The sequence below is a fragment of the Manacus candei genome, unplaced genomic scaffold (genome assembly GCF_025592945.1).
Source record: "Manacus candei isolate 608988 ecotype Guabito, Panama unplaced genomic scaffold, ASM2559294v1 h1tg000106l, whole genome shotgun sequence".
Classification (NCBI taxonomy): Eukaryota; Metazoa; Chordata; class Aves; order Passeriformes; family Pipridae; genus Manacus; species Manacus candei.
In genome coordinates, this window is record NW_026138154.1 from 1313664 (window position 1) to 1329335 (window position 15672).

Here is a 15672-nt window from a genome sequence, read left to right on the forward strand (position 1 = left end):
CTGATGGGATGGGAGGGGGAAACTCCTCCAGAGGGAAGGGTTGGGTGGGATGTTGGGAAGGAATTCTTGGATGGGAGGGTAGGGAGGGACTGGCACGGGGTGCCCAGAGAAGCTGTGGCTGCCTCTGGATCCCTGGAAGTGTCCAAGGTCGGGTTGGAGCAACCTGGGATAGTGGGAGGTGTCCCTGCCCATGGCAGGGGGTGGAATGAGATAAGCCCAAACCAGGGCTGGAATTCCATGACCTCCAAGGTCCCATCCAGCACAAATCAAGGCTGGAATTCCATGACTTCCCAGGTCCCTTCCAGTCCAAACCAGGGTTGGAATTCCATGACTTCCAAGGTCCCATCCAGTCCAAACCACAGTTGGAATTCAGTGATGACCCTCAAGGTCCCATCCAGCCCAAATCAGGGCTGGAATTCCATGATGACCTTCAAGGTTTTATCCAGCCCAAATCAGGGCTGGAATTCCATGACTTCCCAGGTCCCATCCAGCCCAAACCAGGGCTGGAACTCCATGCCCTCCAAGGTCCCACCCCACCCCTCTCCCCGACTCCACAACTGCACCGTTAGAAAGAAGAGAACATTTAATATTTTCCATTCAGAGATACAAGTCAAGAATCCTGGGTCATCTTTTTTTTTTTTTTGTTGGTTTTTTTTATGTTTTCCCCTAAAAACCAGGAGAAACCATTACCAAAAAAAAAAAAAAAAAAAAACCAACCCAAAACAAAACAAAACAAACAAAAAAAGAGATGTAGCAAGTTGTCCCAGCTGACAGAACACGTCCGGATCCACCTGAGCGGGAGCTGGGATGAGACCCTGGTCCCAGCGGGGAGGGGGCAGTGGGAAGGGCCCCCAGGATTCCAGAGGATTCCAGAGGATTCCAGAGGATTCCAGGCTTCCCTCGGGCTCCCAAGAGAGGGGGGGAGCTGCCCTGTGCCCCCCCTCTGGGGCTGGGGTGGGGCAGACACGGATCCCATGGATGAGGGGTGTGGGATGGGCAGCACAGCCCCAGAGCTGGGCTGAGACCAAGGGATGGGCAAGAACCCACTGGGCTGGGAAGGGAAATCGTGGATTTGAGGAGAGAGGGGGTCCCATCCCACCCCCCCAGCCCGGGGCAGGAACAGGGATCTGGGGCAGGAGAAGGGACAGTGAGATGAACCAGCCCTGTCCCCCCAAAGCCAGGGCACAGGGGGGCATTGACCCCACAGGGAGGGTCAGTGGGGGCACAGGGGGGCATTGATCCCCCAAAGAGGGTCACTGGGGGCACAGGGGGGGCATTGACCCCACAGGGAGGGTCACTGGGGGCACAGGGGGGCATTGATCCCCCAAAAAGGGTCACTGGGGGCACAGGGGGGAATTGAGCTCCCAAAGAGGGTCAGTGGGGGCACAGGGGTGTGTTGGCCCCCAAAAAGGGTCAGTGGGGGCACAGGGGGGCATTGATCCCCCAAAAAGGGTCAGTGGGGGCACAGGGATCAGGGCACAGGGGTGCATTGCCCCCCTCCAAGGAGGGTCACTGGGGGCACAGGGGTGCTTTGCTCCCCCAAAAGGGTCACTGAGGGCACAGGGGGGCACTGATCCCCCAGAGAAGGTCACTGGGGGCACAGGGGGGTGTTGCCCCTGAAAAAAGGTCATTGGGGGCACAGGGGTGTGTTGGGCCCCCAAAAAGGATCTGTGGGGGCATGAGGTGCATTGCCCCCCAAAAAGGGTCACTGGGGGCACAGGGGTGTGTTGCCCCCCCAAAGAAGGTCATTGGGGTCATGGGGTGCTTTGTCCCCCAAAAAAGGTCATTGGGGGCACAGGGGTATGTTGGGCCCCCAAAAAGGGTCACTGGGGGCACAGGGGTGTGTTGGGCCCCCAAAAAAGGGTCACTGGGGGCACAGGGGTGTGTTGGGCCCCCAAGGAGGGTCAGTGGGGGCAGGGCTGGGGGCACAGGAAAGGCACGTGAGGCCCAGGGGAGCTCCATCCATGGGGTGCTGAGGGATCCCTGGGAATGGGCAGGGAGGGACCTGCAGAGCCCTGGGGAGAGGAGCCCCAACCTACACCCTGCTCTGCCCTGCCCTGGGCACACCCCGGGCTGTGCCCCAATTCCTGCCCCCCCAAATCACCCCCCAGCTCTGACCCACTTGGGGCATTTGGGGCAGGAAAAGCCTGAGGTCCAAAAAAACCCCCCAACCCCAAATCCTGGATGGGAGGAGCAGCTTCTCCCTCTGGAGTGGGGCTGTGCAGGGAGGAGGGGGTTGGAGCAGGCAGGGACATCCCTGCTGTCCCTGCAGGGTGGGCAGGGGGGGATCAGAGACCCAGGGATGGCCCAGAGCCCCTGGAATGCCTCAGAACCTCAGGAAGGGCTCAGCATCCCTGGAAGGGCTCAAAACTTCAGGGATGGCTCAGGGCCCCAGGAAGGGCTCAGCATCCCTGGAAGGGCTCAGAGCCCCAGGGATGGCTCAGCATTCCTGGAATGGCTCAGAGCCCCTGGAAGGGCTCAGCATTCCTGGAAGGGTTCAAAACTTCAGGGATGGCTCAACATCCCTGGAAGGGCTCAGCATCCCTGGAATAGCTCAGAGCCCCAGGGATGGCTCAGCATTCCTGGAATGGCTCAGAGTCCCAGGAAGGGCTCAGCATCCCTGGAAGGGCTCAGAGCCCCTGGAATGGCTCAGAGCCCCAGGGAGGGCTCAGCCCCCCAGGCTGGGCTCAGCCCCTGCCCTGCAGGGCTGGCTTAGTGTTTGCTGGGGGTTGTAGTGTTGCTGTGCCACAGCTTCCCCTCCCCTGATCCCCTGGGATCGCCCTGCAGGGATGGGATCCATGGGGAGAGGGGGGTAGTGTTCCTTCAGTGGCTTTGGGGGTCTTGCCCCTCGGGGGGGTGGGAGGTGGGGGCTGCTTTGCCTCTGTGCATCCCAGGACACATCCCTGCATTCCCAGGACACATCCCTGCATCCCAGGACACCTCTCTGCTATCCCACTGGGCTGTGCATTCCCAGGACTCATCCCTGCTCTCCCACTGGGCTGTGCATCCTGGGACACATCCCTGCATTCCCAGGACACATCCCTGTATCCCAGGACACATCCCTGCTCTCCCAGGACATATCCCTGCTCTCCCACTGGGCTGTGCATTCCCAGGACGCATCCCTGCATTCCCAGGACACATCCTTCCATTCCCAGGACACTTCCCTGCTCTCCCACTGGGCTGTACATCCTGGGACACATCCCTGCATTCCCAGGACACATCCCTGCATTCCCAGGACACATCCCTGCTCTCCTACAGGGCTGTGCATTCCCAGGACTCATCCCTGCTCTCCCACTGGGCTGTGCATCCTGGGACACATCCCTGCATTCCCAGGACACATTCCTGTATCCCAGGACACATCCCTGCTCTCCCACTGGGCTGTGCATCCCAGGACACATCCCTGCTCTCCCAGGACACATCCCTGCTTTCCCACTGGGCTGTGCATTCCCAGGACACATCCCTGCGTTCCCAGGACACTTCCCTGCTCTCCCACCTGGCTCATCCAGGCGCTGGACCCGAAGGAAAGACAAAAAAAACCCCAAAAAACCTGGAGAAGGGAGAGAGGCCCGTGCCGGGGTGTGTGTGTGTGTGTGTGGGGAGAGGAGGACGAGCAAAGTACCGAAGTTCAAGCACCAGGAGGACAAAAAAAAAACCCCGAAAAACACAGAAAACAAAACAAAAAAAACAAAACCCCCAAATTCCCGAGGGGGGGAAGGGAAGGGGCCGAGGGGGACCCTTCTGGTTGTTCCCTGGCGGTGGCTGGAATGGCGGGAAAAGCGGGAATGGCGGGGGGGGGCTCACTGAGGTAGCGGCACCAGCACTTCCACGTAGTTGAGCGGGAAGAAGCCGGAGTGGCCGTGGATCATCCCCTCGTACCAGTTCTCGTCGATCTGGTTCGTCAGGGTGATGATGTCGCCCTCCTTGAAGCCCAGCTCGCCGTCGTTCTCCGGCTCGAAGTCGTACAGGGCTTTGCAGCAGGGCTGGTCCAGGGGGGCTGCGGGCACAGGGGGGGCACAGGGGTGAGCAGGACCCCCAAACCCTCCTCTTTGGCACCCAGCACTCCTAAATGTGTTGGATTTCCCAGCCTGTCCCAATGGAGGTTGTTGTAATGAGGGGAAGCTTTGTTATTAAGCGCTGGGATATCCTGGTTTTTAGCTCTTGCTTGGATGGAAAACTCCAATTCCAGCCTTGTTTTAGGGGCTGTGGGCACAGGAGGGGCACAGGGGTCAGCAGGACCCCCAAACCCTCCTCTTTGGCACCCAACACTCCTAAATGTGTTGGATTTCCCAGCCTGTCCCAATGGGCAGCGTTGTTATTAAGGCACCCTTTGGATATCCTGGGTTTTAGCTCTTGCTCTGATGGAAAACTCCAAATACAGCCTTGGTTTAGGGGCTGTGGGCACAGGGGTCAGCAGGACCCCCAACCCTCCTCTTTGGCACCCAGCACTCCTAAATGTGTTGGATTTCCCAGCCTGTCCCAATGGAGGTTGTTGTAACAAGGGTTGTTTTGTTATTAAGTGCTGGGAACAAGAGCTTTGAGCTCTTGCTTTGATGGAAAACTCCAATTCCAGCCTTGTTTTAGGGGCTGTGGGCACAGGGGGGGGCACAGGGGTCAGTGGGACCCCCAAACCCTCCTCTTTGGCATTTTAAACAGGTTGGATTTCCCAGCCTGTCCCAGTGGAGGTTGTTGTAACGAGGGTGGTTTTGTTATTAAGGCATCCTTTGGATATCCTGGATTTGAGCTCCTGCTTGGATGGAAAACCACAAGGGACAGGTTGGATGAGACTTGGAGCAACCTGGTCTGGTGGAAGGTGGGTGGAACTGGGTGGTCTTGAAGCTCCCTTCAACCCAAATCATTCCATGACTCCATGATTCCACAGCCAGGAACGACCCAGTTTGGCAAGAGCCCCTCCAGGCACCGAAAGCAGCAGCCAAGACAACTTCCCAAATCCCCAAATCCCTGCTCCAGGCTCCTCCTGCTCCACCACCACGAGCCTTTCCCGCCACCACAGCTCCAAGCTGGGATCCCAAAGGGCCCCGAGATCCCGAAGGGATCCCAAAGCAGGACCCACAAACTCCACTGTGCTGAGGCTCTGCCTGCTCCCTCCAGCCTTCCCAGGAAAAAACCCAGGCTGGGTGCTTGGAAAAACCCTGGAGAGGTCTGATCCCTCCTGGAAAAGCATCGGGATGGGACGGGAGCTGCTCCAGCCCCGCCGGGTGAGCCGGTTTTGGGGTGGGAAAATCCCACTGGAGCGTGGCTGGGTTAGTTCAGGGTTTAGGTCAGGCTTAGCTCAGGCTCAGCACGGAGGGATGAGCAGCTCCAAGCTGGGAAGAGGAGGAGGAAGAGGAGGAGGAGGAGGAGGAGGAGGAGGGATGGGAGAATTCCCACGTCATGCAGCGCAGAGCAGGAAACTCACGGATACTCCTGACGGAGGCCCGGGAAGGTTTGTCCGACCGGAAAGAGGAGGAAGCTGCTTCCAAACAAAAAAGAGACATGCTTAAAAACCATGGGAATGGGGACAGGGAAAAGGCAGGGAAGGGCTGTTAGGAGAAATGGGGGGGGGGGCACATGCTGTTAGAGACCCCCGGGAGGGAGGGAGGGAGGGAAGGAGGGAAGGAGGGAGGGAAGGAGGGAGGGATGCAGCGGGATGGAAGAGGGGAGGGAGGGAGAGATCCTTGGTTTTTCCTGCTTGGCACTGAGTGGGCACTTCCCAGGCTGGAGAAACCTCTGGAACATCCCCAGAGCCAACACGACAAAGGCTGTCCTGCCCCGAGAGCCCCCAGCCCGATCCAGAGGCATTCCTGACGTTTTCCAGGGCCACATCCAGAGCCATCCTTCCCGGGCAAACAGAGCAGCTCCAGGGGCACAGGGGGAGGAGGGCACAGCCCTGGCACAGCCTCACCTGAGACTTTGGGGGTGGGGTTGCAGGAGAAGCCCCCGTTGGACTGGTCGCTCTCTCCGAAGTCGTAGCTCTCCCTGGGCTTGGGCTTGTATTCCCGCCTGGGGCGGGAGGAGGCCTCCCTCATCCTGGGAGAAGGGAAAAAAGGGGGGACAAACTGAAATAAGGGATGGGATGCAATGGGATCGATGTGTTTTTCCTCCTCCTGGCTCGGGTTTTTGTGGAGAAGGATCTGCTCAGACTCCCCGTGCCAGAGCCTTTGGAAGGCGGGTCTTCCCACCCTGGGAGGGAAGGGAATTCCGGGCTTTGCCGTGGAATGCTGGGGAATTCAGGCCAGCAGAGGACACTCGTGCTGTAGTTTGGAAGCTGAGGCTTCGCAGGATCCTCCTCCCAGCTCCTCCTCATTCCAAGCAAACACGTGGGATCCACCCACAGGATCCACCCACAGGATCCACCCACGGGATCCACCCACGGGATCCACTGGGCAGCTTCTCCAGGAGGAGGGAGCGGATCTGGCCCTGCAGGGAATCCACCCCTCCTTCCCCAGCCCCACTTTGGGGACGTGGTGGCTCAGGTGACCCGGGGGAGTTGTGCAAACCAGCTCATTCCCTGTTCCAACAGCTCCCCTGTGGATTCTGGCAGCTGCTGGAGGGCAGGAATCCCGGGAGGGCAGGAATCCCGGGAGGGCAGGAATCCCAGGAGGGCAGGGCAAGACCAGGCAGCTCCAGGGGTGTTCCCACCTGCCTCCCAGCACCAGCTCACAGGGCTCAGAAGCCCAGAGATGGGGTGGCATGGAGGGAATTCCAACCCTTTTCCATCCCTGCCAAGCTCAAATCCAGCCTCGCTGGGAGCAGCGCCTGGAGAAGGTCTGGATTGAAACTCCAGAAGTGGCTTTGACACCCAGGAACAGATTCCCTGGGAGGGTGGGGAGGGCTGGGATGGAATTCCCAGAGAAGTTGTGGCTGCCCCAGCCCTGGGAGTGCCCAAGGGCCCCTTCCAGGGCCTGAAGGGGTTACAGGAGAGCTGGAGAAGGATGTGGGACAAGGGATGGAGGGACAGGACACAGGGAATGGCTTCAAAGTGAAAGAGGGGAAATTTAGATGGGATATTGGGAAGGAATTCCAGGCTATGAGGGTGGGGAGGGGCTGGGATGGAATTCCCAGGGAAGCTGTGGCTGCCCCATCCCAGGAAGTGTCCAAGGCCAGGTTGGAGAAGGGAAGGATCCAGGGAGACCTGAGAGCCCCTTCCAGGGCCTGAAGGGACTCCAGGAGAGCTGGAGAGGGACCTGGGATGAGGGATGGAGGGACAGGACACAGGGAATGGCTTCACACTGAAAGAGGGGAAATTTAGATGGGATTTTGGGAAGGAATTCCTGGCTGGGAGGTTGGTGAGGGACTGGAATGGAATTCCCAGAGAAGCTGTGGCTGCCCCATCCCTGGGAGTGTCCCAGGCCAGGTTGGAGCACCCTGGGATGGTGGGAGGTGTCCCATGGCAGGGGGTGGAACTCCACGACCCTCACGGCCCCTTCCAACCGCCCCCGTTCCGGGATCCTGTGATTCCCAGGGAGTCTCCTGTGTCCCCAGACAGGCAGGGGGGCAGGTTGGGGGTGCCCCTGGGACTCACCTGCGCTTGAGTTTCTCGGCCAGCTCGTCCAGGATCTGCACGGCCTGGCGGTGATAGTCCAGCTGGGCGTCCACCAGCGCCGAGAGCTGGCTCACCTGCTCGATCTGCGGGGACACCGGGGGGGAAGGGCTGTGCCCCCTGGCACAGGAGGCACAGGAGGCACAGGAGGCACAGCACACCCCACACTGCCCCCAGGGCACGGGAGAGACAGGGCATGAGGAGAAGGTTTGGGATTTGGGGCACCGGAGGGGAGGAACCGGCTGAGGCTCGGCAGGGTTTGGGACACTCCTGTCACTGCAGGGTTTGGGACACTCTGGACACTGTAGGATTTCGGACACTGGCCACTGCAGGGTTTGGGACACTCCTGTCACTGCAGGATTTGGGACACTCTGGACACTGCAGGGCTTGGGACACTCTGGACACTGCAGGGTTTGGGACACTCCTGTCACTGCAGGACACTCCTGTCACTGCAGGACACTCCTGTCACTGCAGAGCTTGCCTGCTGTGAAATCCTGCCCAAACTCATCCCACTCTGGAGAGGAGACTCCATCCAGTGAGATTCCTCCTTGGGAATCAGAACTGACTCCCTCCATGGAAAAGAGACTCCCTCCACTGAGGTTTGTCCTTGAGAACGAGAACTGACTCCCTCCACCCAGAGGAGACTCCTTGGGAATCAAAACTGATCCCTCCATGGAAAGGAGATTCCCTCCACCGAGATTCCTCTTTGGGAATTAGAACTGACTCCCTCCACTCTGAGAGGAGACTCCTTGGGAATCAGAACTGACTCCTTCCATGGAAAGGAGACTCCCTCCTCTGAGATTCCTTCTTGGGAATCAGAACTGACTCCCTCCACTCTGACAGGAGGCTCCCTCCACTGGGGTTTCTCTTAGGGAATCAGAACTGATCCCTCCACTGAGGTTCCTCCTTGGGAATCAGAACTGATCTCTCCACTGAGGTTCCTCCTTGGGAATCAGAGCTGATCCCTCCACCCAGAGCAGACCTGCCTGGTGGAAGCCCCAGCCTCTCCCCTGCTGCTCCAGGAGCTGGCTCAGAACCAGGGGCTCCCCAAGGCCGGAGCAGCCCCGTGCTGGTCACTCAGCTCCGGGTTCCCACGGAGCCAAACCCCCCAGGAGCACCAACGAGTGTCCAGCTGGGGCCATCCCGGCGGGATCCCACCCCAGGGACACGGAGCCCCTCTCACATCAGTCTCCAGCAGGTTGTGCATGCTGGTCTCTGCCACCTCCTTGGACTCCTCGAACTTCTCCATGGCCTGTCGGAGCTCCTCGTCCGGGATCTTCCCCTGGCGCTTCTTCTTGTAGTCGAAGTCCAGGCGCCGCCCTTCCAGCTTCTTCAGGTGGTGCTGGGGGTGGGATGGCATGGCATGGCATGAGCAGGGAAGCAGCAGGAGCTGGGAGCAGCCAGCATCTCCTGGGAGCAGCTCAGCTCTGTTTCCAGGCTGAGCTCCTGGTGCCTCCAAACCCTGATCCTGGAGCGCCTGCTCCTGGTGCTCCTGTGGAATGGGGGAATGATTCCAGCCCCTTCCCACTGAGGGAAACACCCCAGGCCGTGCCCCACATTGGGGAAGGTGAAAAACTGTCCTGCTGGGGATGGGAGGGATGAGCAGGGAAGCAGGAGGAGCTGGGAGCAGCCAGGCTCTCCTGGGAGCAGCTCCAGGCTGAGCTCCTTTGCCTCCAAACCCCGATCCCAGAGTGCGCTCCCACCTCCGCTCCAGAGGGTGATGGGGGAATGATTCCAGCCCCTTCCCACTGAGGGAAACACCCCAGGCTGTGCCCCACATTGGGGAAGGTGAAGACCTGTCCTGCTGCTTCCAGCTCCTCAGGACCTCCAGGGATCTCTGGAGATCAGGAATGTGGGCTCTGGGCGTTGCATTCCCGGGCTCTGAGGGTAGGAATGTTTTATCCTCATGGAATTGGGGGATGGAGGAGCACTGAGGCAGAAAATGGGGGGTTATGTTACCTGGGGCACCACTGGGAGTGAAAATTCACTCAAGAGAGCTGCCTTGGGAATGAGGGGTTGGGACAGATCCCATTCCAGAGCCTGGCTGTGCTTTGCATGGATCTGCACTCCGGAGTTCTGTGTCCCCCTGTGAGGCACCAAAGGGCTTTCCCGGGATGCTGAGGCCTGGAGGGGGGGATTGCTCAGGGCTTGAAGCCCAAACTGAAGCTCCCAGCACAAGGAACCGGATTCAGCAAGGCCAGAAGGTGTTTTGGGATGGTTTGGAAGCCATTCCAAGCTGCATCCAGCCTGCTCAGGAGCAGCAGGAGGGAGAAAACACCCAGTGCAGGGAATTCCTGTCAGCCCTTGGATCCCACCTTGGAAAGCAGAGAGAGCAGGAGGAGGAGGAAAAATCTCCCCCTGGAGGTGGGATTTACCTGGATCTCCTTCAGGTCTTTGTCACAGAGGTTCTGCAGGGGATCAATAAAGTTCTGTTTGACCTCGATGTCCAGGGAATCCTTCACCTCAGCCAGGCGCTTCATGGACTCACCCGCGTCCAGCAGAGCGTCACCTGCCCGGGAAAACAGGGAGACAGGGAGACAGGGAAAACAGGGAGAGGGAAAACAAGGAGGGAGGGAAAACAGGGAGGGAGGGAGAGGAAGGAGGGGAGAGAGAAGAAGGAGAGAAGGGAGAGGAAGGAGGGGAGGTTGAGGAGGGAGGGAAGGGAGAAGGAGGGAAGGGAGATGAGGGAGAGAAGGGCAAGGAAGGAGGGAGGGAGAAGAAGTAGGGATGGGAGAGGAAGGAAGGAAGGGAGAAGAAGGAGGGAAGGGAGAAGAGGGAGGGATGGGAGAGGAAGGAGAGAAGGGAGAGGAAGGAGGGAGGGAGAGGAAGGAGGGGAGGGAGAGGAAGGAGAGATGGGAGAGGAAGGAAGGAAGAGAGAGGAAGGAGGGGAGGGAGAGGAAGGAGAGATGGGAGAGGAGGGAGAAGGAGGGAGGGGAGACGAGGGAGGGAAGGGAGAGGAAGAGGGGAGGGAGAGGAAAGAGGGATGGGGAGGAAGGAGGGAGGGATGGGGGAGGAAGGAGGGAGGGAGAGAAAGGAGGGAAGGGAGAAGGAGGGAAGGGAAAGGAAGGAGGAGATGGAGAGGAAGGAAGGAGGGAGAGGAAGGAGTTAATCAGAGGAAGGAGTTAAGCAGAGCCCGAAAGCAGGGGCTGCAGAAGAGCCTTTGTGTGTGTGTGGGAATCACAATCCCAGCCTGGTTTGGGTTGGAAAGGACCTCAAAGCTCCTCCAGTCCCCGGGGCAGGGACACCCCCCACACCCCCCACACCTCCCACCAGCCCAGAGAGCTCCAAACCCCTTCCAACCAACTCTGCCCCCCTCCAACCTCCCACATTCCCTCTGGAATTCCCAACCCCCCAGCCTGGCACAGGGCTGGATCCACAGGGGGACACTTCCCTGCCTCTGAAAAGCTGGAACAGCCTCTCCCAGCCCTGCAGATGCAGGGAGGGTTTTCCAAAAGCAGGATTTGGAGCTGCTGAGCTGCTCACTGGCTGCTCTGCTCTTGGCCAGGAGAGCCTTGGGCTGATCCAGCTTTTTTTTCCTGGCCATGGGAAGCCCTGGAGTTGCTCTGACCAACTTTTTTTTTTTCAGCTGCTGGCAGCAAACCCTGCAGGCTCTCAACCAACCTGAGCCCTTCTCCTCCCCTCTGAGCCACAATCCCACTTTTTTTGGGGTTTTTTTTGAGGAATTCATTTATTCCTTTTGGATTCTCCCAAGGACCATTTTTAGTTTAACTTCAAGTTCCGAGCTCTGCAGCCAAGGAAAAAGCTGGACAAACATACAGTTAAGAGAGAATCTTCTCTTGCCCAGGCCCAGAAACCAGCAGATTTCACACTAAACATTCCACAAAATCAAGATATGTGAGAAGGAAACACAGCCACAGCCACAGCCAGTGTAACACAGGATGATCTCGGAGGTCCCTTCCAACCCAGCTGATTCTGTGATTCTCCAGAACCCTTTGGCATTCCCAAGAAAACAGCCAGAGGTTTTTAATTCTCCCCCATCCCAGGCAGCTCCTCCCCGAGCTGGGAGCAGCAGCTGGGATGTCTGAGGGGATTAGAACTGAGGTCACTCCCCCTCCTCCTCCTCCTCCCCTCCCAGGCACACGTGGCCATGGAAAAGAGCCACAGGGAAAGATTCCTTGGCTCCAGCCCCTGGGAGGAGTCACGGGATGGTTTGGAATGGGTTGGAATGGCTTGGAAGGGATCCCGAAAAAATCCCGCTGGGATCTGTTCCCACGTCGTTGTTCAGGTTAGAAAGGGGTGGGTTTGTGGTTTTTTGGGTTTTTTTTAACATCCAAATTTATCTCAGGGTTTAATAAGAAAGGACTAAGAGGTGGTTTTGCCACGGATTGGGATCCAGGATACCTGGGATTGGAGAATAATAGAATGGGTTGGGTTGGAAGGGGCCTTAAAGCCCATCCAGTGCCACCCCCTGCCATGGGCAGGGACACCTCCCACCAGCCCAGGGTGTTCCAACCTGGCCTTGGACACTCCCAGGGATGGGGCAGCCACAGCTTCTCTGGAAAATCCATCCCAGTCCCTCCTCACCCTCACAGCCAGGAATTCCTTCCCAATATCCCACCTAAATTTCCCCTCTTTCACTTTGAAGCCATTCCCTGTGTCCTGTCCCTCCATCCCTTGTCCCAAGTCCCTCTCCAGCTCTCCTGGAGTCCTTTCAGGCCCTGGAAGGGGCTCTCAGGTCTCCCTGGAGCCTTCCCTTCTCCTTGGACACTTCCAGGGCTGGGGCAGCCACAGCGTCTCTGGGAATTCCATCCCAGCTCCTCCCCACCCTCCCAGCCAGGAATTCCTTCCCAATATCCCACCTACCCCTGCCCTCTTCCAGTTTGACTCTCCCACCCCTTCCCTGCCACCCTGGAAACCTCTGGAAATCTCTGCACCTCTTTGAAGAGATTCCTTTAAGGGATTCCTTTAAGAGATTTCTTTGAAAGATTCCTTTAAAGATTCCTTTAAGGGATTCTTCCAAGAGATTCCTTTAAGGAATTCTTTTAATAGATTCTTTGAAGGAATTCTTTGAAGGGATTCCTTTAAGAGACTCCTTTAAGGGATTCTTTTAAGGGATTCCTTTAAGAGATTCTTTTAAGAGACTCTTTTAAGAGATTCTTTTAAGGAAATCTTTTTAGAGATTCCTTTAAGAGATTCCTTTAAGGAATTCTTTGAAGGGATTCCTTTAAGAGATTCCTTTAAGGGATTCCTTTAAGGGGTTCCTTTAAGAGATTCCTTTAAGGAATTCTTTGAAGGGATTCTTTTAAGAGATTTCTTTAAGAGATTCCTTTAAGTGATTCCTTTAAGAGATTCCTTTAAGTGATTCCTTTAAGAGATTCTTTTAATGGATTCTTTTAAGAGATTCTTTTAAGAGATTCTTTGAAGGAATTCTTTGAAGGGATTCTTTTAAGGGATTCCTTTAAGGGATTCTTTGCAGGGATTCTTTTAAGAGATTCTTTTAAAGAATTCTTTTAAAAGATTCCTTAAAGGGATTCTTTTAAGAGATTCCTTTAAGGGATTCCTTTAAGGGATTCTTTTAATGGATTCTTTTAAGAGATTCCTTAAAGAGATTCTTTTAAGAGACTCTTTTAAGGAATTCTTTTAAAAGATTCCTTTAAGTGATTCCTTTAAGGGATTCCTTTAAGAAATCCCTTTAAGAGACTCCTTTAAGAGATTCCTTTAAGGAATTCTTTTCAGAGACCCTTTTAGTCTCCCCCAGCCCTTTGATGCCACAAAAGGGTCCCCCAAACCCTCCCAGAGCTGCCCCTGCTCCAGCCCCAATCCCATGGGCCACTCACCGAAGTTGGAATCCTCTCCCAGCTCCTTTCCATACCGGATCATGCTCTCCCCCAGCAGCCCCTCAGACTGGGGGTATCCCGGGTTCTTCACCTGCCCCCGGATCTTGGACATGGTGTTGAGCATGGTCAGCTTGGCCCTGGAAGCTGCCACACAAACAGCCATGGTTGGCTGGGCTGGAACACCCCGGAACATCCCGGGACATCCCAGAACATCCCGGAACATCCCAGAACATCCCGGGACATCCCGGGACATCCTGGAACATCCCGGCCTCAGACAACCTCCCCCACTGCTCCCAGCAGGAAGGAGGGCTGGGATTGCACCCCCAGCATTCCCAGCACCAACTCAGAGCTCCCTTCAGCCAAGCTGGATGCAAGCAATGGATGGATTCCTTCCTGGATGCAAACAATGGATGGATTCCTTCCCTTCTGCCTTCTCTTCGCCTTCTCCTTCCTTTCCTCTCCTTCCCTCTCCTTTCCTGTCTTTCCCTTTTCCCTTTCCTGTCTTTCCCTTTTCCCTTTCCTGTCTTTCCCTTTTCCCTTTCCTCTTTCCTTCCCTTTTTCCTTCCCTTTTTCCTTCCCTTCCCTTTTCCCTTCCTTTTCCCTTCCCTTTTCCCTTCCCTTCCCTTCCCTTCCCTTCCCTTCCCTTCCCTTCCCTTCCCTTCCCTTCCCTTCCCTTCTCCCTTCCCTTCCCTTCCCTTCCCTTCCCTTCCCTTCCCTTCCCTTCCCTTCCCTTCCCTTCCCTTCCCTTCCCTTCCCTTCCCTTCCCTTCCCTTCCCTTCCCTTCCCTTCCTTCTCCCTTCCCTTCCCTTCCCTTCCCTTCCCTTCCCTTCCCTTCCTCCCTTTTCCCTTTCCTTTCCCTTTCCCTTTCCCTTTCCCTTTCCCTTTCCCTTTCCCTTTCCCTTTCCCTTTCCCTTTCCCTTTCCCTTTCCCTTTCCCTTTCTCCCTTTCCCTTTCCCTTTCTCCCTTTCCCTCTCCTCTCCTTTCCTTCTTTTTCCTGGCACCTGCCAGGAGCTGCTGCCAGCAGGGAAGGGGGAGGTTTTGGGCTGTGTTTTTTTCCCAAGCCAAGCAGCTCCACAGTCTCCACCTCCCAGAAACATCCCTGGCTGTGGAAAAGAGCAATTCCTTTTCCAAGACTCGTGGCAAAAATAGTTCTCCCTGCAGAAAGGCCAAAGGAGTTTCCCCAGCCCTTCCAGAGCCCCTGGAGCAGCTGGCTGGGAATGAGGGAGCACTGCAGGCTCCAAAATTCCCCTTCCCAGCCCGGAAACAGCACTTTTGGCTGCACATTCCAAGGAAAAAAATGAGGGTCTGAGGCAGGAGATGTGTCTGTGTCGGATCCAAGCAGGGCTGACAGCACCCCTGGAGCTTCCCTGATGCCAGTGTGGGCTGGGGACACGGGAAGGATGTCCCTGGGGTGTCCCTGGGGTGTCCCTGATTCCCTGGAAAGCTGGAGCAGAGGGAAGGGCCCTCACCTGGGTTGGGCTGCAGGTACTCGATGGTCCTGGTGAGCACCTCTGTGACGGCTTTGCTGGTCAGATCCACCTTCTGTGGGGGACAGGAGACGAGGGGGGGTCAGCTCAGGGCTCCAGGGACATCCCAGAGGGATTATCCAGGGATTTGAGAGGTTCCCTCCTCACCTTTTCCATCTCCTTGAAGTCATCGTCGAGCTTGGTCCCCTCGGCCCCTCCGACCTTCTCGCTGACCAGCTGTGGGAAAACAGCACAGGGGAGGATCTTGAGCCCTCAGATCCCATGGGATAATTCCCTGGGACACACACAGGGAACAGGGATGGGCCAGGCAGCACCTGGGAGAGGAAGGAACATCCCAGAACATCCCGGCCTCAGACAACCCCCCTCACTGCTCCCAGCAGGAAGGAGGGCTGGGATTGCACCTCCAGCATTCCCAGGACACATTCAGGGCTCCCTTAAGCCAAGCTGGATGCAAGCAATGGATGGATTTCATCCTGGATGCAAGGAATGGATGGATTCCTTCCTGGATGCAAGCAATGAATGGATTCCTTCCCTTCTCCGTTCTTCCTTCTCTTTCCCTTCTCCTTCCCTTCTCCTTCCCTTCCCTTCCCTTCCCTTCCCTTCCCTTCCCTTCCCTTCCCTTCCCTTCCCTTCCCTTCCTTCCCTTCCCTTCCCTTCCCTTCCCTTCCCTTCCCTTCCCTTCCCTTCCCTTCCCTTCCCTTCCCTTCCCTTCCCTTCCCTTCCCTTCCCTTTCCTTATTTTAAGAGGCAGGAACACCCCAAAACCGGCCCCAGTGAACCCCCAAACATCTCCTGCCTGCCCAAACCTCCTCCTCCAGGATATTCCTCACCCCCAGCAGGAGCCACCC

General features: G+C 57.0%; 1 protein-coding gene and 1 long non-coding RNA gene across 10 annotated transcripts; one reads left to right on the forward strand and one right to left on the reverse strand.

Annotated features, from left to right (window-relative positions):
- Nucleotides 1-219: 219 nt before the first annotated feature.
- LOC127461426 (uncharacterized) lies at nt 220-723 on the forward strand. Its single transcript, XR_007900073.1, has 2 exons — nt 220-249; nt 388-723. It is a non-coding gene; the product is annotated as an uncharacterized LOC127461426 (long non-coding RNA).
- On the reverse strand, nt 566-15041 carry SH3GL1 (SH3 domain containing GRB2 like 1, endophilin A2). Of its 9 annotated transcripts, none has more exons than XR_007900072.1 (10): nt 14973-15041; nt 14808-14880; nt 13339-13482; nt 9916-10049; nt 8724-8882; nt 7523-7626; nt 5903-6027; nt 5417-5470; nt 3418-3994; nt 566-2940 (listed from the first exon to the last, which is right to left on the reverse strand). XR_007900072.1 is itself a non-coding variant. In XM_051769238.1 (9 exons), the coding sequence occupies exons 1-9, from the start codon at nt 14979-14981 to the stop codon at nt 3798-3800; spliced, it is 999 nt and encodes a 332-aa protein (XP_051625198.1). In that variant the 5' UTR covers nt 14982-15041; the 3' UTR covers nt 566-3797. The 9 variants fall into 9 exon arrangements, 2 of the variants coding, with proteins under 2 accessions (XP_051625198.1, XP_051625199.1); XR_007900067.1 differs by having other exon boundaries at nt 566-3276; nt 3395-3994; XR_007900071.1 differs by having other exon boundaries at nt 3318-3994.
- Nucleotides 15042-15672: the final 631 nt, after the last annotated feature.